The sequence below is a fragment of the Caretta caretta genome, chromosome 2 (genome assembly GCF_965140235.1).
Source record: "Caretta caretta isolate rCarCar2 chromosome 2, rCarCar1.hap1, whole genome shotgun sequence".
Classification (NCBI taxonomy): Eukaryota; Metazoa; Chordata; order Testudines; family Cheloniidae; genus Caretta; species Caretta caretta.
The window spans coordinates 81,672,386-81,694,884 of record NC_134207.1 but is presented as its reverse complement, the minus strand read 5'-3'; the positions used below and the strand labels follow the sequence as shown (position 1 = coordinate 81,694,884).

General features: G+C 39.0%; 1 protein-coding gene across 3 annotated transcripts in view; it reads left to right on the top strand.

Moving 5' to 3' along the window:
• TTC39C (tetratricopeptide repeat domain 39C) overlaps positions 1 to 22,499 on the top strand; it is a 62,318-nt gene that overhangs the window by 5,334 nt on the left and 34,485 nt on the right. For 2 of the 3 annotated variants that reach the window (XM_048840479.2, XM_048840478.2), the window contains 4 exons: positions 11,665 to 11,713; positions 13,327 to 13,455; positions 19,767 to 19,881; positions 20,883 to 21,237. In XM_048840479.2, coding sequence (XP_048696436.1) covers positions 11,681 to 11,713; positions 13,327 to 13,455; positions 19,767 to 19,881; positions 20,883 to 21,237 — 632 coding nt within the window. In that variant the 5' untranslated portion in view covers positions 11,665 to 11,680. Of the gene's footprint in view, positions 1 to 11,664; positions 11,714 to 13,326; positions 13,456 to 19,766; positions 19,882 to 20,882; positions 21,238 to 22,499 lie in introns of those variants that run through there. The other variant, XM_048840480.2, reaches the window with a different exon arrangement.

Genomic DNA, 22,499 nt, shown 5'->3' with positions numbered 1-22,499 from the left:
AACCGAAAGTATGCAATCAGGTAGCAGTAGAGACTGATTAAATATTTTTAACATTAGTACTGTATTTGCTTTAAAGTACTAAAAAAAGGAAAGCAGCAATTTTTTTTCTGCATAATACAGCTTTGAAACTTTACTTAGTCAATGTTCAGTTGTAAACTTTTGAAAGAACAACCATAATGTTTTTTTCAGAGTTATGAACAACTTCCATTCCTGAGGTGTTTGTAACTCTGAGGTTCTACTTTGTCAGGTTGTCAGAGAATAAAAACTCACTGGAGTTTTGTCAGATTTCACTGATGCTGTTCAGGGTTTTTTGAGCAACACTGAAAATAATACAAACAGATTAATTTTATTCTTGTGCTTGTGAAAGCAACAATAGAATTAGACCTGGAAATCTAGTAATTGGAAAAGGGGACCAGAATCAAAGGCTGTGGGAGGAGAGTGTCAGAGTACCAATCTTGTGGCAGCAGATAGGCTTACAGAGAATGATCTTTTTCATCTTCTGCTAGCCACAGCAGAGAGAGGAAGGATCTTCAACTCTGACTCCTCCTAACTGGACACTGACACAAAAAATGAAGCCTCCGTGTGGGTCCAGTGCAGCACCTTGTTAAGAATCTAGCAACCCTCCCAAGACATTTGGCTTCTCACCTGGATGTTGCCCTTCTTAATCGTTTTGCTATAAGTTGTGATAAAATTTTCAAGCTGTGGGTGCGTGCATGGGGAAGAAGTGGGGAAAGATAAATGTAAGAAATAAGAAAAGTGTGATAGAGAAACTTCCTGGGGAGAAGAGAATATAGGGGAGGATGTGGGGGAAGGTCTAAGGGGATAGCGGCAAAGAGGAAGAAGACGTATAAGAAAATGCAGGAAAACAGAACCATGATCTGCGTGGAAAGGAGATAATGGAGAAAGACAGGAAAAGAAGGTTAAAAATAAAAGTGAGATGAGTATAGTAGAACCTCAGTTACAAACACCTTGGGAATGGAGGTTGTTCATAACTTTGAACAAAACATTATAGTTCTTTCAAAAGTTTACAAGTGAACATTGATGTAAGACAGCTTTGAAACTTTACTATGCAGAAGAAAAATGCTCCTTTCCCTTTATTTTTTTTAGTGGTTTGCATTTAACAGTGTCACCATTTCTTCTTAGAAAAAAAGGTGAGGGTTAAAATCGGTTAAAGGAATCAAATACATACAACAATTGCAAACTTCTTGGATCAGGCTTGTAGCAGTAATGAAATAAACTGCTGGCTTGTTAAGTCTTCGGTCGCTTCGAAATCATTGGAAGTTCCTCAGTCCCTTGGTTAGAATGCTCCCATTAGTATAAGTCCATAGTCCAGAGGTTTGAGCAGGAAAAAGGCAAAATGGAGATGTTTCCAGGGCATTTTATATGTTTCCAGGGCACATTGTTCTCACTGTGGATAATTACAGGGAACAAGATGGTGTTTCGAGTCTCATGGGCAAATCACATGTCCATTTATGCTTTGCTTAGTCATAGTAGAGGCCATCCTCCATACTCCAGTTAGAACATTCACAGGAAAGTCCATTAAGTGTAGATAGTATCAGAGGTAGCCGTGTTAGTCTGTATCCACAAAAACAAGGCGGCGTCCGGTGGTACCTTAAAGACTAGCAGATTTATTTGGGCATAAGCTTTTGTGGGTAAAAAACCCACTTCTTCAGATGCCTGGAGTGAAAATTACAGATGCAGGCATTATTATACTGACACATGAAAAGAAGGGAGTTACCTCACAAGTGGAGAACCAGTGCTGACAGGGCCAATTCAGTCAGGGTGGATGTGGTCCACTCCCAATAATTGAGGAGGAGGTGTCAATTCCAGGAGAGGGAAAGCTGCTTTTGTAGTGAGCCAGCCACTCCCAGTCCCTATGTACCATGTGCCATGTACATTGGCCAAACTGGACAGACTTGACGTAAAAAAATAAATGGACACAAATCTGACATCAGGAATAACATACAAAAACCAGTAGGAGAACACTTCAATCTTCCTGAACATTCTATAACAGATTTAAAAGTAGCCATATTTGAACAAAAAAACTTCAGAAACAGACTTCAAAGAGAAACTGCAGAACTAAAATTCATTTGCAGATTTAACACCGTTAATTTGGGCTTGAATAGGGACTGGGAGTTGCTGGCTCACTACAAAAGCAACTTTCTCTCCTCTGGAATTGACACCTCCTCAATTATTGGGAGTGGACTATATCCACCTGATTGAATTGGTCTTGTCAACACTGTGGGGTAACTCCCTTCTCTTCATGTGTCAATATAATAATGCCTGCATCTGTAATTTTCAGTCCATGCATCTGAAGAAGTGGGTTTTTTACCCATGAAAGCTTATGCCCAAATAAATCTGTTAGTCTTTAAGGTGCCACCGAACTCCTTATTGTTTAAGTGTAGATAGGCATCTTCCATTGTGAATTAAGTGATCTTTGATGGGTCATTCAACTTGAATAGTTCCTTCAAGAAGTGCAGGCTAAATACCTTGTGGATGTTACCACATAAGCAAACATTTGAAATACAGGTACATAGTTAATATCCATAACTTCAGATACAAAAGTGATACATGCATACAAATAGCATAATTATATTCAGCAAATCATAACCTTTCCGTAGACACCTTACATGACATACTTTATACAAGATTTGTTGCAATTATATAAGTGGTAGCAACAATGATCTACATGGTCATATTTTATCAGATAACATCACACACAGCATTGTACTGTATTTGCATTTTTTGGGTGTGTGTGGGGGTCCTCTGCTGCTGCCTGATTGCGTACTTCCAATTCCAAATGAGGTGTGTGGTTGACTGGTCAGTTCGTAGCTCTCGTGTTCGTAACTGAGGTTCTATTGTAATTCTGCTTCATTACATTTTTTTTAAAAGTAAAATTGCTATTGTTGCAATGAAGAATAGTACACACATCTCATTCCTTTAAATCGCAAAGGCACTGCTTTTGTGGGAGGATGTGGCAACACTATACTCTTGCTTTTTGGCTTATTCCTTGAGCTATTAGTCTCTGGATGGATTAATCAGACCATTGTAGTTAGAAATGGAAAAGACCTATTGTAGTGAGTTTATGACTACCTTGAGCAGAGCATGGGCCATTCTAATCCTTCTTTTCAAATATTTTTTTTAAGTCCCATGTTCTGAGGCATCTAAACATAGTAGTCTAAAAACTAGTAAAAGAGAAGAAACAAAGCCCAGTAATAATGACATTCTTTAGTAATTCCAAGAAAGGGTAACAGAAGGACAGTCCACAAAAACAAGCATCAAACTCCTCATTCCAGAAGAGAACAGAAGTTGAATTTAAAAGAGCAAATAAAGCATCAGTTAAGGGTTGAAATGGTATTTAAATGAAATCAAAAAAGAGGGGAAGGGAGTTCCAAAGTGCTCAGGCTACAAGGTAAAGAGCACGATATTTAGAAATAGCAATAGGAAAACAGTAAGACAGGAAGGACGAGTTACAATAATAGCAGTGAATATAATTGAGATTTTTTTTTTAAAGTGACAGTATAGAAGACTGGTTTCAGAGGAACAGCCGTGTTAGTCTGTATTCGCAAAAAGAAAAGGAGTACTTGTGGCACCTTAGAGACTAACCAATTTATTTGAGCATGAGCTTTTGTGAGCTACAGCTCACTTCATCAGATCAAGACTAGGGAATGAAGTGAAGGGGAAGGCATATTAATACTGAAGCAAAGCGAATATGAGACTTGCTGCGTGCTTTTTTGGGACAGGCTGAAGAGAGACTTTTGGAACACCATCATAGGTAGAACTGCAGAAAATGAGGTAAAAGCTTGCAAGCACAAACATCAGAATTTTCACTGTGTGGGTAATAGAAAAACTGCAGCTAGATTTTAAGATATTTGTAAGATTTAACATGAAGAAACTTATTGTTTCAAGATAACACAAAGCTTCAAAGCAGTGACAGCTGAATGATGGGAGTTTTGTCCATTGAAAAGACTGCAGTGGCAATGAAGAAAGAGTTAGAAGAAAAGAGCTTCTCTCAGATTTAAGGTAAGAGTCAGTACAATGACCAGTTGTCAAACAAAAAATAAGTTAAATGTCTTTAATTTTTTAAAGAAATTTTGAGCTTGAATGGAAACTAATTCTTCCTGTTTTTCTCTTTCTGCATAGGTGGCTTTTACTAAAAGAAGAATGACATCAGTGTCTTTCATCCAGTGTTGATGTGTGGGAGGATGATTGTTTCTGCAATATGCACAATACATTGCTAAGTTAATTGAAAGATATGTACCTTTTCAGTACTATTTACTGAAACTGGTCAACATATGTATGTTACAGAAACCAGGTTCTAGTGGTATCTGAATGCCAGCACTGGAAACAGTAGTGCCAACTACTGTGACTATACAATAAATTACCTTGGTATCTACTGGTCATGAAAAGTATCAATTGTGTGTATGTAAGATATATTCTATAACTAGTACTAAAACAAACTTTAAAAGTTAATTAGGCAAATGTAAATTTTAAACACATTTTATATTTCCTGTTTGCAATTAATATGTCATTAGGAAGGCCCTTTTTAACTGGTGATACTGCTGATTCTGCAATATTAGGCCTCCACTGCAGTTTTAACAGCGGGACCCCCACCATGTGCGTGGCTCTCTGTGAAAGTCCTGGCTGCCCAATGTGGCTGACAGCTGGGAGCCCCAACCCAATGTTCCTGTTATCAGCTCTGGGCCCCCATTCACAGCCCTGGACAACTGACAGCAGAAAAATCACAGAAAAGTAGTAATGGATATTATTACTGCAAATAATAAGGTCCATTATTACTTTCCACAATTTTCTATGTCTTGTCCGCAACTCAGCTGCAATGTTGTGACAGTCATCCCACATTTCAAGTAGGTCCTTAGTCATTAGACCAAAATCTTTCAGCTCCTTAATTCTGATATGAAATTGCTAATACAGCTAATTTTTGAATAACGTGTTTAATAGTGTACATGTGTCTAATGTTTTCTAAGATTATATTTGTATTTGCACAAGCTACATTAAAATCCATTAAAGGATTATTCACTGTTGGCTAAACAGACCAAAAAGATGTATATATTTTGTTTGTGAATGTTTTGTATTCCTAACGATTTGTTTGCCATTTTGAAAATGTCAGTAGGTGTTATCCAATCCATCCATAAGTTTAGAAGGAATAATATTTTAATTTTCATTGTTAGCTTGGGAAATATTTAAAATTATCTTCTGGAACAGATGATGCATCTTGTATTTGTTTGTGATCTTCTGGTGGTGTTTAATTATTTGGATGCATTGATGAGCCTATTTTCAACTTCATAATCTCATCAGTCACATTCTAATGGACTCCAGAATACATTTCTAGATACTGCTAAATTAGCAAGTGGGGGGAAGGTCCTTAAATAGTGGGTGAATATTACTTGAAATTTTGATCTGAGCTAAAATATGGCAGCTTTTGGAACTTGTGTTTGTGGAAGCAGGGAGTTGGTGGTGTGTTTTAATGCCAGATTTCTGGAAAAGTCTTAAAATAACGATGTACGTGGTGCTAGTATTTCAAAAAACATACATAAAATCTTGGTTTCATGTGCATTTTATTAATCACTCGACTGGTAAGAGATGGGAGGCCTGCTGATTCATTGTCCATGCTCATTTCCTCATATCTCTCATCTCTTGACAACTTATGCTCCATGACATGGAAGACCAGCTGTGGAAAAAGTTGGAAAACTTTCTGAAGCTCCGGGAAAAGAGGGGGGTGGCAATCTGTTGATATAATTGACGATTTAGCAGCTTTCCTTCTTGCTAATTTTCACACACGTATGCTCTTGTTGGGACTGTTCAGAGGTTTACAGTCTTGATCAGGGGGACTTGAGTTTAAAAACAAAACAGGGCAAATTAATTTTTTTTTCCTGCATGTGTCCTGCTGACTTTGAACAACATCAGAACAATGTGGAGGGTAGGGTTTCTAGCCCTGCTGGGTAGAATTGGTAGACCCTATCCAGACCAGCAAAAACAAACCAAAAAAACCCCTTATCCTATAGCAGTAAGAAGAGAGGCAGAGGAAACGTGCATAATTGGGGGATGTACTAAGCAGAAAGTACAGAAATGAGAAAAGTAGGAAGTGTGTGTGTGTGTGTGTTTTGTTTGGGTTTTTTGTTTCTTTTGGTCAGCAAGAAAAATGCAGTGAGGGGTAGAAGTGTAGAATTTCATGGGAAAGGATGTTAGGGAACCAGGCTCTGAGAAGTTCGATGCCCCTGCAAGGGTGGGGGAGATGAGCCCTAATCGTGCCTCTGTTATGAAGAGACCCAGAGAAGTGGCTTGAAGACTCTGCTGGAAACCAGGACTTAACAGGAGCAGGGGCTAGCTAAAGGAAGCTGATCTTTCAACTTCCCTCATCAAGGGGTAAATTCAGATTTAGAGAATAGAGGATCTTTCATCTAGACAGTTGAATCCCTCAATCAGGTTTCAGAAATAACCTTGAATGAATGAAAATACACACTTAATCCACATAGCTGCCACAAGTTAATAGCTTCCCTTCAGCTTCTTTAGAGAAAACTTCACGTTGCATTTGCTGCATCAAAATTATTCTAGGGACTCTTGTTTTAAGACTAATGATACTACCTACTGCATTGTGTGCACATAAATACATGTCCTCTTCTCTTGAAATCAATATTACAAGAGAGGTAGCTTAAAACCCTAGAAAATTGAATTCTACAAATTTCCCCAACTGTAGAGTTACTCTTTTACGGTGCTGCTTCACTGGTGATAAGCTATTGGCCATTCTGAAGGCCACTCACTGGCTTGAATTTCACTGCTTTCTGGCAGTGGTTTGCAGATTTTACAGCTATCCAAGTTGTCACTTGTTTTGCAGAGGCAACTGATGCTCAAGAGCCATAGCATCCTTGCATATAATGTGGTACCGTATATAAATACTGTCTGAAAGTCGGTGTAGACTCTGCTGAAGCTATCATGCGTTAAACCCACATTTACAAAAGTATTTAATTTCTGTAAGGAGCTATCAAACCTTACATATAAAAACCAAATGAAATAATTCACGGAATATTTTAATGTACAACAATAGAGTACACAGGTAATGGAAAAATAGTGGTGCATGCATCAGAGGCACATAGTCATGAATTTGACTAAGCGTAAATCTCATTTTTATGATCTCTTTTCTTCTTAAAATGCCTTAATTGTTGCATTATTTTCACCTAAACCCCCCCATTCCTCCAAAAAATACTATTCCTAGTTAAAACTAAAACAGGAGGGGGAAAGGGTAGTCTTGATCTCTCCCCTGAAGCATTGGAGACAAAATTAGTAAATATATATAGAAAGCTAAGATGCCATTACTAAAAATGAACTGCTGAAGTAAGCAGTATTTACAGTAGTCATTCACATGAAGAAATGGGCCTCTATGTAAATTTAGAATCTTATTACTTCAATAGCAGACACTTGCATTAAAGTGAGTAGAAACAAGTTAATAAAGGGACATTGCTGTGAACTGCTACTTATTAGTCTATGTAGCTTGTATTAGTAAACTCAGAAGTATGAAAACAGTTCTTTTCTAGCTGGTTTTTTAAACTACAAAAGTGAGGGTAAATGGAGATAAGACTGAAAAGTATATGGCATCGTCTGAAGGAAGGACTCTTTAAATATAAATTTGGAGAGAAGATTAAGTATTAGTGGTATCATAGTGACTACTACAGTATCCCAGGACTGTAGGCACTAGCTGTATTGGACATGTAACCTAAGAAAGCTGGGTTTGATCAAGCCTGGCATGGTTTCCCTTCTGGATGAGCGTGGTGATAAGTATCGGATATAGATTGAAAGGAAAGTCTCAAAAATGTTGTATTTCTAAATATTGTGGAATATACTTAAGTAAAATAAGGGTAGAAAAAGAGAGAAGACCAGTGAATGATGAAGAGAAAAGAATGGTTGTCACTTCTGCCTCTGCCCTTCAGTTCCAATTTTTTCTATGACAAATGCTCTATTCTTTCCACAAACCATGCTTAAAACTCTGATTAACATTAATTATATGAGTTAAATACATACATCAGGGAGGGGCAGAGCAAGCACCTCTCTTTCCTCTGAAACAAAATTAGCTATATTAAGAGCCATAGTGAAATGAACTACACTGGCATAATTGAATTGTGGCATCTAGCAGCAGTACTGTCATTAAGATAATGTAAATAGTTGTTAATCCTGTTTTTACATGATTTTACCATAAAAACACCTTCTGCTTTGCACCTAGATAGCCAAAGTAATAGTTAAGGATTTTCAAACATATTTCCTTACTACTTTAATTTGCAACATCTTTTTGAGGTTTATAGTTGTGTTGACTTCAATGTAATTTTGAAAATATGTTGCAAAATATTACTTAACAAATCATCTACTGCACAGATACAACCTAATTTTTTTCACCTGCCTTCAACAAGCTGGGTAAGGATTTTTATAACATTGTAAGTAAGCTATGATCCCTTATAATATAGTAATTGCCTAACGAGAATAACTGATGAAAGAAAATAGCCTGTGATAGTATTGATTTTTTTTTATATATCTTTTTCGGAAGCACGGGGAAGTCTTTAGAAATAACTGGCAATGTTTACAGAATGCATTTGAGCAGACAAAGGGCAGGAGAATTGGTGTAATACTACTGTTTTACACAAAAAAGGTGATACATGAGAGCTAAGGAACTAAAGACTTATTGATCACTAGTTTAGCACCTAGAAAGAGATCACCAGCATACTTAATACATGATTTCACTGCAGTAATTGATCTCAAAGACAATTCAGCAATTGGATTTTTTCACTCTTGACATGTTCATCTTAAAATATGGAATTTAAGTAAAACTTCTTATAATAAGTTCCTGTTTAAAACTGCTTTAGCTCCATATTTCTTAAATGTTATGTTCACTTGAGAAATGTACAGTCACATGAGCTTCACAAGATTATTTTGGGAAAAACAAAACAAAGGGGAATAGAATAAACTACTGTAGCACAATCCCCCTGCAACTCTTTGCAAATTGTTTAAAGATGATAGGTGTTCACTCCCCTTCATGTCTTTAAGAAAAAATCATCCTCCCAACCGTATTTTAAAAAATATAACGTATATTGAGGCACATTTCATTCTAGTTCAGTGTTTTCCTCTTAAATTCCAGGAGAAGATTAGCAAATAAGGAGATGCACTCTTCTGAAGTCAGTAAATCTCTTTCCAACACTTTACTGGCTAATATTTTTTATGGTGATCTATAGTTCAAAGACATAAATCCTCATCAAGAAAATAGCATTGATGCTTGACACCATCAAAAAGAATGGTGAGGATAACAGTGTTAATGTACATTGCTGGCTAGGAAACCAGGCTAACAGATGCGGCAAAATGAAGTGACAGGCAACGTTAAGATGATTATTAAATTACAATGTAGAAATTATGTGAGTGCAAAGAATTGGAGAGATTGGGTAAAATGCTGGAAGTCTAATCTGATGCAGGATGAATGGGAGGGAGTGAGGCTAGAAGTATTGGTTGCTCATTAAGAACTAATAATTTAATATCTTGCAGATTAGTGTAAAATTACTCAGACTGCAATAAAGACCCCAATTCAGGAAAGCCTCTATACTCAGAAGAGTACTCAAGCAGGTCACTGGAATTTAAGTAGGAGTTTTAGGTGGAAGTGTCACTGAAACACACGTAACACGTGACAGGTTTCTACTAGTCTGTAACACAGGCTCTCTGTAGAGCACAGTTTAGATACTAAATAACAGTGATATTTCTGGTGGCTACTCTCTTTGTTTACCTGTCAATAACATTCGGGAGATTAAAATAGCTAGAATGTTTGTTTGAAGTGTGTTTTTTCCTCTTTGATTTTTGGATATTGGTATATTTATTTGAAAAACCCCACAGCAAGAGATTTATATTATAAAATATGTATGGGTTTATATTTACAAATGTTGTATCAAACACACTCTAATATGTATTTGAAGTGTAGGTTTTTCAGTTCTTGTTTCCATCTCTTATTTCCCTCTCAGTCCTTTTTCTCTCTTGCTTCCTCCAAGCTTATTTGCTTTATTGTTACATATAATACATAAAGTAAAACATGGGTAAACTCTGAAAAACCTGCATTGATATCTTGGCTTTCTGAGACCATCACAAAACATTCTAGTTTTACTGATATGATAATGAAAAGGATGATGATATTTATTTATTTTTACACATGGGAAAACAAATTATTTGTCCAAGGCCAAACAGTGGATCAATTGCATTGCTGAGATTATAACAAGAGTTCCTGACAGCTAGCTCTATGTTTAGCCATAGACAGGGTTTTATAGTAATTGCTGTGGTCATTCAGTCTGAAACCTGACCCAGGTACTGAATATAACCTGACTGTCTGTTTGGCCTAGGAATTGCTGTCACCCTCATGGAATTAGACCTTAATTCCCATGAAACAAGGAAAACCTTCAATGATTTACAATTTCTTAATTCATTTACTAAAAATTAATGAGGAAGACTTCTAACCTATTTTAGATCTCTGGAACAAAGCAGATAAAGAACCAGACTTCTTATGAACTATCAAAATGGAACTTCAGGTCTCCAAGTCACATTCTTGTTATATACACATTTCTGCGGTGTCCATCACCATATTACCTGAGCACTTAACTAGATGAAAGACACATTAGATACTTCTAGAAATAGAATACCAGGGAATATTGTAATCACTCTTACAAATAGAAATCCGTTCAGAAGTTGAGGGATAGGAGAAAACAATTAATTGGGCAGTGGGGTATGGCCAATCGCAGCATGGCTCACTGAAGGACATGCTGCCAGGTAGGTGTGAAATGCCAGGCAGTGAGGTGAGATCTTGATCCACAAAGTTGGTCCAAGATCAACAAGGATAGCCTTTGAGTTGCCTTCAAAACTATCATTGGAAGGCCATAACCTCTGCTACCTTTCTGGTCCCTGCTGAGGGATAAATCAGGCAGTACGTGCAAGGTTCTTTAACATCTGAGTGCTCACCCACCAGAAGGCTGAAATAGTGCAAGGCATCCCTCAATACCTGCTCTGTTGGGAGGGCTCCAGGCTGGAGAGTGGAGCCCCTAAAATAGGTGACATTGAGCAGGGAAAATGTATGTCTCTTGTGCCTCTGCTGAATCACTGTATCTCCATGTCCGCCCCAACCTTCAGGGATCCTATGGTTTTCTGGCCTTAGACCTGAAGTGGCCCTTTCCTAGCAGAACCCCCATGGAGGTCACTCTTAACATTTGTCCCAGATTTGCAACTGCATGCATGCAGGTGAATTTCTGGCTCATGTGAAGCTCCATTGGATGCAGTTGCAATATCAAGGCTTGTCTCCCCGCCCCCATGGGCTAATATTTTTGGGGCATGGAAACCCTGAAAGACACACATTTTGCAGTTTCCACCACTTGTACTAGCAGGGGTGACTCAAGTCCAGAGAATTATGTTGAATTCTTTCCATCTTGTGGCTTTTTCCCTGGAGAGTATCATGTACCCACTTCTTCCACATTATGATCTTGCATAAACCAATTTTGATTTCAGAATTTGGTCTAATGAAGCAGATTTATTCCCAGACATATAACCCTTATTTCACATCAGATATTTTCTATAGGTGTGTGTTCTAGTAAACTGTATGTTTACATGTGATAACTGCATTTTGTTTTTGTTTTTTTACAGAAACCACAGTCCGTTAATGAGTTTTGGGGCCAGTTTTGTCAGTTTTTTGGTAAGTGGGTGAACAAATTGGGCAGAGAGAATTCATCTCACTGTTTGTATCATTGTTAATTTCCTTGTGGGTATATATGGTGCATATGGTCATTTGTTTTTTCTTGTTAGGCTCAACTCTTTCAGAATATTAAAATAATGTAGTTATAAAACATGCATAACTGATTATGTTGCATATATGGAATCTTAACTTGTTTTGCTCTTTTATGCGGTTTTAATTGGGAGTAAAGGGTTCTATAAATTCAACATCTCAAATTTATTAAATATTTACATGTTCCATTAAAAGCAAAAGCCAAAGACTGATTGTCTTGCTTTACTGAAAAAAATTAGTTATTGAAATGAAATTCATAAATTCCGCTTTGTCCTAGAAATTAACAGTTTATTATAAGTCTCATTTATCATTATTTTAGAATAAAACTGGTGGACTTCATGTGAAAACATCTTAAATTAGTACCCTTTTTGAAGGTGCAGAGGTATTTGAGGACTAAGAACGCTAATAGACTAAAGGTTATTAATGTGTGACTGGTCACATTTATGAAAATGTGTTGAGTACATCGTATATGGAGGAAGAAGAGAGAAAAGGGATGAAAACGAGCTGCTGATCTAAAAGCATATTTAATAGTATTTAAGAAAGTATTTGAACCTCATTTTTAAGTTGACCTTATTGTCACTTGCCTGCTTAATCCTAGGCTGCAACCACATATAGAATAGTAAAGTTGTTTTTTGTTTTGTTTTTTAAATAAAAGATAATTTTATAATATTCCAGAAGTGCTTTTTTGTACATTAAATTAATTTTAAACACCTCAGTCTGTGGACTACATGACTTGGAAAGGCATATTAAAGGCGGCTTTTTCCCTCTTGCCTTAGGCCAACATGATGAAAATCTCTTAGGCTTGCTTATCTGAGTTGATTTACTGAACCAGTATAACAGCACAGTACAGCATCATTGTACCTTGAAAAACTTCTGCTTAGTTACTGTTCTAAAGATAGCTACAACACTTGGCATGCCTATGTCATCCAGAATTTCCATTAGACAAAGTATCAGAAAAAGAAGTCAGTTATCCTGAGACCCTCTTTAGCTAGGCTAAATGGAAGCTGAAATGTTTTTTTTTGTTTGTTTGTTTTTAACAAGAAGTATAGGGATTCTGCTCATTATCACTCATAATGCAGCGGGTTTTATTTGTTCTTGACTTTGAGGCATGTTATTTACGTGAATAAATTATATAAAACAGTATGTGCGCAGACACAAATTGAATCTTGCATAACAGTAATTGAAAGTGAATTTATGTAACATAATGCATTTTTCAGCAAATGTAATATGACAGTATTTTCAGTTCAATTATATATTAAACATTCAGTTTTGTTAAGAGAAGCAGAGTCAGCTAATAAGTTCTGATTTCAGTCTCTTGACATTTTAGTGAGGCACACTTAAATGCAGTTGGGCAAGGGGTGTATATATATCTAGCTGTGTATATGAGTCTTGAGTAGCAATTTAATCCCCTCAGATGTGTTTTAAAAAGACTTATTTAGTTTTTCTCTATAGTTACTGCACCAATAGCTGATGTAAATTTTCTTGTTTTGTCATTCAAATCTTTTGCATTTTATTTTTGAAAGAATGCCATGATGACATTTGAAGAAGAAAAAATGCAGTTGGCTTGTGATGATTTAAAAGCCACAGAAAAACTGTGTGAAAGTGAAGAAGCTGGAGTTATAGAAACAATCAAGAATAAAATTAAAAGGAATGTAAGTGGAGCATCTGTAAAAATATTAACTATTGTGTGCAACTGTTTGTGAAAACTTCCTTCTAGCTTTCCTTTTCTCGTTGGCATTCAAGAGGAGTTTTCATGGCTGAGCTGATGTCAGAACTGCTGTTGGGAATCTTTGTGGTATGTTTGTTCTCTAAAATTTCAGTTTGCATGACAGTGTCAGTTCAGATGGGCTGGCATATGGAATTCCTAGGTTTAGAGAGGCTAATTACCAGAGTGATGGGCATTTTAGAAATTTGAGAGAGATTTACCCAGAGTTGAGGACAGCTCCCATAGGGCCACCCATATGGTTGTCTTTGGTGGGTTAGATATTCTGAGTACTGTTGAGTAGCACAACCATCATCTCTTCCATTTCAATGCAGAGGCTATGCCATACCCATATTGGCATCAGAGACAGAGTGTTTAGTCATAACCTCACCGATTTTTGTGGTGGTCTCTGCTGCTGGTCTGCCCTCCCAACTGGAGTATCTGTCAGGTTACCAGCTGCTTTTATCAGCTCTTAGAGGAGGCTCTTGACTCTGGTTCCTCATTGTAACCTGGTGATTTTGGTGTCTGGATGTCATTGGGGTTTAATGGTGAGCTCTCAGAATTGAATCAGTTGGGCTTTGTTGAGATGGCGTTATCTAAGGAGCTACCTGGAGTCTGATTTTTTTTTTTTTTTTTATTTTGTACAAGGAATTTGTGATTCTACAGAAGAGCTGTGATTTATGCCAAGAAATATTGTGTCCTCTCAACATGTACTCTTTAAGGGACTGACCAGCTGCTGAATTATCTGATTACTCTGGATAATTATTTGTTTAGTTTCTATACATAGTAATATCTTGTGACACTTCCCAGGGGTAGCCAGTGTTGTGAGGCACCTCAGTGCAGCCTGCTGTTAGCCTGAGGAAGGCTTGTCTGTGCCTTCCAGGCATCAGCTCCCCAGCCCCACTGACCACAGGCAACACCAGCACTCTAGGCCTACGCAGGCCCAGCTCTCTCTACAGATAGGCGCATTCCAACCCTTGAGGTCCCTGAGCATCCCCTTGGAGTGTCTGCCACTGGTTCACGAAATTCACTGCTTTCAAAGGAACAGTACATACCAGTTTACCAGTTTCACTTGAGGATCACTGCTCCACTTAACACACAGCACTTAAATATGTTTAGTCAAAATAAGTAAAAATTTATTTAACAAAGAGTAGAGATTTTAGAAGTAGAAAGTGAAAGTATTGGAAACACATGCTTACATATAAAATAAAATCCTAATGCCTTCTAGAGCCTAGATTTAATTAACAAGATACTATCTTGTCTAACGAAGTTTAGCTCACTTAAAATCTTTCTAGTACTTTCTAGCCAGGTTGACTCTGACCCTCTTTTCATAAGACAGAACACGCTGACAATTCATCTCCTCAGTGAAGTACCTGGGGTGTACTACAGTACCCCCCGGTTATATCTGAAAAAAACAGTCTTTACTCATAAACAAGACACCTTGTTTTTATTTTTTCCTGTAGATCTTTCATGTGACCAGCTAGAGAGATAAATGTCTACTACACCCATCCTGAACAGAGCCTGTTTATCACCTTCTGGAGACCGATCTTAACTCCTGTACCTTAAGAAAAATAGTTTTCAGTATAGATACCTGATTCCTTAAATAACATCTGTACATGCATCTTGTAATGATTAGGATGTCCAGTGTGTTACTGGCTATTGGTAGAGACTTCATATGCCACCCTTTGGTGCATTATTATGTAGATATTAGACCCTTATGCACCACCTCTTATGCCCTCTGCCAGTTGACACTAAGGGGTCCCTGGGTCACAAATATCCAAAAGTCTTGTTTGTGATTGGGGCTCCATTATGCTGTACAAATATGTAGGAAGATGCATTCCTTCCAAGGCCTTGTCAAGGGTCTGCAAGGAGAAGGGATAGAGACATGAGCTTTTCTACCCTTCCACCTCCCCATTCACCCACGCAGCCCAGCCCGGCAAAGCATCCTGGGGGCTAGAAGCGCTTGTTTTGAAGGTGTGCTCAAGAGCAACGCCCCAGTCAGCTCCCCGTATCCACCTTGTTCTTTCCTTGACTGTCTTCGTACCTACTGTTTGGCCTAGTCACAGGCCACCTCAGACCGCTGGGTGCTGGACATAGTATCTCGGGGCTATACCCTGCAATTTTCAGCTGTCCCTCTCTCCCACCCCTATTCTTCCCCATCCCTCTTCAGGGACCCTTCTCACGAGCAACACCTCATTCAAGAGTTCAAGAATCTCTTGCACCTGTGGTCGATGCAGGAGGTCCCTCAGGACATGAAAGGAAAGGGATTCTATGCCTGTTACTTCCTAATCCCAAAAGCAAAAGGGGGCTTCAGACCCATTCTGGACCTGCGTCGCCTCAACAAGTCTCTGAGAGAGTTGAAGTTTCGCATGGTCTCCTTGGCCTCCATCATCCTTTCCCTGGATCCAGGAGACTGGTACGCTGCCCTTGACTTGAAGGACACTTATTTCCATATTCAAAGGTCTTAAGTGTTTCCTTCGTTTCATAGTGGGTGGACATCATTTTCAATTCACGGTGCTGCCCTTTGGTCTCTCTGGCCCTGAGAGTGTTCACAAAACATATGGCACTAGTGGCTGCTTACCTGAGATGCTGAGGGGTCCAGGTCTTCCCATATCTTGATGACTAGCTCATCAAGGGCAGGTCTTGGGAACAAGTGCAGAGGAGCCTCGATCTGGTGCGTTCCACCTGCTGTGACCTGAGCTTGTCAATAAACAAGAAAAAATCCACCTTAATGCCAGTCCAGTGAATAGACTTCATTGGGGCAGTTTTGAACTCCACACAAGCCAGAACCTTTCTTCTGAAAGCATGTTTTCAGGCCATGTTGGACCTGATCTCCCATGTGAAGAATCACATGCTCATCACAAGTCACACCTGCCTGCGGTTGTTGGGCCGCATGCATATATGTGGTCAGTCATGCCTGGCTTCATCTTCAGCCTCTGCAAGCGTGGCTGGTGTCAACCTACATCCCCAACAGGCACAACCTAGACCCGGGTAGTCAGGATGCCAGATCACATCTGATTGTCCCTGGATTGGTGGTTGGATTCTGGGTCAGTGTTGGAGGGAGTTTCCTTCGTGGCCCTGTCCCTGTCATTGACCCTGGTCTCCGATGCTTTGGACCTGGGCTGGGGAGTCCATCTGGGCGAGCCAAGCACCCAGGGCCACTGGTTGCGGGACAGTCTGGCCCTCATATTAACATCAGGGAGCTCAGAGCAGTTCGCCTGGCCTGCCAGGCTTTCTTGCCCCACCTGAAGGGCAAAGTGGTGCAGTCCTGATGGACAATACTGCTGTGATGTATTACATCAACAGGTAGTGCGGAGCCAGGTTGTTGGCCCTTTGTCAAGAAGCTCTCGGCCTTTGGGACTTTTGTGTGCAGTATGCCATTTTTCTGGTAGCTGCACACCTGCCCAGAACCAAAAATGTTTTAGCAGATCACCTCAGCAGGACCTTCTCGTCTCGCCATGAGTGGTCACTCCATCCGGAGGCAGTCAGCATAATCTTTCAGAGGTGGGGGACTCTCCAGGTGGACCTGTTCCCATCCAGGCAGAACAGGAAATGCCATGTATTCTGTTCCATCCAGGGGATGGACAGGGGCCCCTTCCATCCCCCAGAAAAAACAGAGCATGTGGTTGGGGACTCTGATGTATGCCTTCCCACCAGTGCTGTTCCTTCACAGGGTCCTTGTGACCATCAATCAGGACAGGGCAAAGCTTATCCTAATAGTCCCTGCATGGCCTTGCAAGCGCTGATTCGGCACGCTGCTGGACCTTTTGGTAACCGCCCCACTGCAGCTGCCTCTCTGGCCGGATTTGCTGTCCCAAAACCATGGCAGCCTTCTGCCCCCAAACATGGAGGTGCTGTACTTGACACATAGCTTCTGCATTGCCAAACGCGGGCAAACGGGAATGCTCGGCCCGTGTTCGGCAGGTCTTGCTGACTAGGTGGAAACCCTCCACCAGAGTGACGTACCTGGCCAAGTGGAAAAGGTTTACATGCTGAGCCTCAGAACGGCGTATCCGGGCTGCGCAGGCCTCGCTGCACCTCAAACTCCAAGGTTTGTCCCTGTCATTGATCAAGGTCCACCTGGCCACTACATCCGCTTTCCATCCTTCATTCCAAGGCAGTTTGATCTTCGCTCACGACATGACGGGCCGGTTTTTGAAAGGTCGGGAGTGTCTCTACCCACACGTCCAGGATCCCGTCCCTCCCTGTGACCTGAATCTTGTGCTGTCGAGGCTCGTGGGGCCTCCCTTCGAGCCTCTGGCTTCCTGCTCTCTCCTGCTTCTCTCCTGGAAGGTTTCATTCCTGGTTGCGATGTCAGCCCACAGGGTGTCCGAAATCAGGGCACTTACTTCAGAACCGCCCTATAAGATCTTCTACAAGGATATGGTCCAGCTGCAACTGCACGCATCATTTCTGCCCAAGATTGTCTCCCAGTTTCATACTGGGCAGGACATATACTTACCCGTCTTCTTTCCAAAGTCTTGTACGTCAGATGAGGAGAACAGGCTACACACCCTGGATGTCAGGAGGGCCATCCCCTAAGTCAATGAAGTTGTTCATTGTGGTGGCGGACAGAATGAAAGGTCGCCCAGTTTCTGCTCAGAGGATTTCATCCTGGATCATGGCCTGCATCTGTTACTGCTATGAGCTGGAGAAGGAGCATCTGCTAGTGATGATGACGGCACACTCAAGTAGGGCACAAGCGTCATCAGCAGCCTTCCTGGCACAGGTACCAATCCAAGAGATCTGTACGGCCGCTATCTGGTGATCTGTACACATGTTCGCATCTCATTATGCACTTACCCAGCAAGCTTGAGATGACGCTGGCTTTGGCAGAACAGTGCTGCAAGCTGCAAGACCGTGAACTCCGAGCCTACCTCCATTGACACTGTTTGTGAGTCAGCGAGAATGGAATTGACGTGAGCAAGCACTTGAAGAAAAAACAGTTACTTGTCTTTCGTAACTGTTGTTCTTCGAGATGTGTTGCTCTGTCCATTCCATTACCTGCCTTTCTGTCAGAGTTGCCGGCAAGAAGGAACTGAGAGGGCATATGGCCGATAGCACCTGATACGCCGACACATGAGCGCAGCACTCAAGTGTGCACCACAGCTGACCCTACGGATACAGCTAAGGCAAAAATCTCCAATGACCACACACATGGGCGTGCACACCTAGAATGGAATGGACATGAGCAACACCTCTTGAAGAACGACAGTTACAAAAGGAAGGTAACTTTTTTTCAGAGTTGTATAAAATAACTCTTCACATGTCGAGTTGAAAAGTTGAGGGTTATTGTTGCAGAAAAAGGGTGGTTAGCCATGCTCATACAAAGTAAAAGATCTGTGTTCTTTAGAGGGTATACTATCTTGCCATCTGGTAATTGGAAAGATTTTCAAGGATGAAGGACTGCCAGGCCCAAGTCTCCTCGTTTAGCACCTAGCCATCGCATTTCTAGTGACTCTGAGAGTAACTGCACTTTTATGTATGCATAAATCAGTAAGTAAAGTATTATGCATGCTTAATACCTCTCTATATTGTAAGGTATGTGGAGAGTAACAAAAACTTCCTCTGGTATCTTTTAGAACGAAACATTTGTATTTAACTGAGAAGTCTCTCAAGGACAAGGATCTTGGTCTTGTTTTTGTTTAATATAAATTTCTTTCCAAAAGCCCATCGACAGCTATGGCACTATAATAAATTAAAGAACACTAACTAGGGAACTTCTGAATGAAATGAAATTTGGTACTCTCTTTAGATGTGCTTTTCAACACTAAGGAAATCTGACGTTGATAATAGAGTACGTAACGTTTAAGTGTAATTTTGAATAAATAATATGCTTGAAGTTAATTTAGAAATTCTAAAACTCGTATTTATATACTGTGCATTAATTTGTACAATTTTTCAGACTATTTAAGGTAATACAATTGAGCATTGTTGCTGGGGGGAAATTTTTTTTCTGGAAATGGCTATACTAAGTCAGGGAAATATTGCTATGTGTGTTGATTATAGACTAATCGAGTTCTAAAAAATATTTTTCCATATAATTTGATACACCCACTGTGGATTATTAGAGTTCTCATATGAACATGTTTAACTTGTTGGAAAATCAAGGTTGCCTGTGCACCAACTGTCAAAAGTGAAAGTCAAAATTGAAAGATTTATACAATATAAATTATGTGATTTAATAAATATTGCACAGATTATAGGAGTTTAGTTTGAAATTAAAATCATTTAAACCCTGCTTTTGTATATTTCAAACAGGCCGATGGCCGAAAATCTGCACCATCCATGATGGATCGACTACAGAGACAGATAATTGTAGCAGACTGTCAAGTTTACCTGGCTGTACTTTCTTTTGTAAAACAGGAATTGTCAGGTGTGGTGTGACTATAATAATAATATTCTGTCTTCTTTTTTCATAGCATGTAGAGTAGTAACATCTGATCTCTGAAGTGCAAAAATGATTACCCACATTGATAAAGATGGTTGCTTTGTGTGCAAGAGAGACATTCCATTTGAAATGAGGGATTAGATATTTCAAAACTGAATGTGTCCGCAAAATGTGAAGCCATTGTGCCCTAAAAACCTGTATTTGTTCACACAGATTTGGTATGTGAGCATGCACCAATATTATATGCAATTATTCATTTGCATATGGAAATAGAAGGTTTTGCAGGTGAAAGGGTATATTTGTAGGTTCTTTGCCAGTTTTTGCTAGGTTTAAAAGTTGGGTCTCAGTAGTGCAAAAATGAGACATTTAAAATTTTTATTTAGGATTAAAGATACTTATATATTTTTAAATAAATATGTATACATATCTAGTAGGGCCTTTAAATAATGTATATTTGATTTGTATAAATTAGGGCTTTCTACTTTCCATTTGCCAGGCACTGTGTTCATCCTACTCCACACCATGTGTTGTAAAGTAGCAGAAGCCAGCATTGTTTACTCTTTGTTTATTTCTCTGTTCATCTGCATCATCCTTGTTGTCTGCCTACAACAGGGAGTAGTAACTTTGTGCTATAAATTGTTTTTAAGATCTTTGGCTAAAAAGCACTGTATAAACTCGTATTATTATTTTTATTTTATTATTATTAAAGATCTTCTCTAGATTTTACAAATCAAATCAGGTTTTGGATCAAAAATATGTGATAGTATTCTTTTTAAATTTGATGTTTAATTAGATAATCTCCAGGTAACAGAATTTCAGTTGCTACAAAATCCTACAGAACTTTTTTGTAGTCATGAAGAGAAATCAGCTTAAATAAAGAGATATTGCTATATAGTATTTGTCATTCTATGAATGACCATTTATGACTTTTTTAGTTTCTGTATCTGGAATTAAACCCTTGAGATATATTTTCTTTCTGTTGTTAGCATATATAAAAGGTGGGTGGATCCTTCGAAAAGCCTGGAAAATTTACAATAAATGCTACATGGACATTAATACACTTCAGGAAGTATATCAAAAGAAGATAACTCAGGAATCCTTGACTTCTGATGCTGCAAATGATAATCATATTGCTGCAGAAGGTGTAACAGAGGATTCGCTAAACAGACTGAAAGGTGCTGTTAGCTTTGGATATGGACTTTTTCATCTTTGCATATCCATGGTGCCCCCAAACCTGCTCAAAATCATCAACCTGCTGGGTTTTCCTGGAGACCGCCTACAGGGGCTTTCATCACTGATGTATGCAAGTGAAAGTAAGGACATGAAGGCCCCTTTAGCTACGTGAGTAGCTATATTGAAATTCTTTGGTAGATAACTTAGTAGTGAAAGTTAGTGGAACTACAAAGAAACAAAAAATAAAATAAAAGCTTGTTGCTTTAAAGGAAACATCAGCAGGTAAAAAGCTTTCAAATTGTTGCTTAACATGCCATTGTTTGTTAAATTAATCATATATTATAATGAAACCTTTTTTAATACCTGCCTTCAGATTGTGTTGGTGATGTTATTCTCCAAAGCCTTGTATTATATCATAGAATAGTTCCTATGAATAGGGAGAAATTATTGCGCTTAGAACAGTAATTTAAAGGATATCCTAAAAACCAAAGTAAGCTGAAATATTTAATTAGTTTGCTATTTAGCACCTTGTACAGGGGAAAATGTTCATGTCATAAAAACTATAAACTTCTACCTACTCATTATATATACTTACTTTAATGTGATTACTTTTTTCTATTTTTATCTAATTCCCATTTGCAGAAGTTTGGGAACACTGGAGATTTTTACACACAAAAAGGGTACTCAATATATTGGCCTTTTTAGGAGTATCCCTCATATAACAAGATTTCCTGACTCCTTATGCACATTCTGGTATTTTTTGTGGCTTATTTTTCACCCAGTCTTAATTTACAGCCCTTTATGAAGGTCTTTTTGCTATTCAGTGCCACAAAGTTCATATCTTCGATACTGGGTTTGCCTAGGAACTACAGTGCACCACTGCTATAAGTGTGGAATGCAGTGCTAAATCCTTTCTGCTTGGAGAGAAAGATCAGAGTTCTGATCTGATGATAACCTTTAATATGCCCTGAAGATTCATTCATTAGTCACTTTCATATAATCTATATTGTGGGGAAAATTGAGAATACCATCCCTTCTTTGTGTTTCCCGCACCAATTGGCCCAGGAAACAGGCATGCCCTGATCTCCCCCCACAATAAGTCTGATCTCGGTAATTTATTTGTCAACACTTTGGAACAGCAGGCTCAGTATCCCTTCCTCTCTCTCCCCCAACCCCCCCATCTTTAATTGTTGTTTGTTTTATGGTATTTTTACGAACGTAATTATTTTAAAAAGTTATCCTGTACTTAGTTCTAGAGATTTTAAAAACCCTGCTCATCTAATGCTTTGGAAATTGTGAACTTAATTCTACTTTCGTGTATTCTGGTGTAATTTTGAAATCAATTTAAGGAAATGAAGGACACTGGCTTAAAGTCAGGGCAAGCAAGAGAAGAATCATGCTCTGCATCTTTTGTCAGTGCCTCTATAATA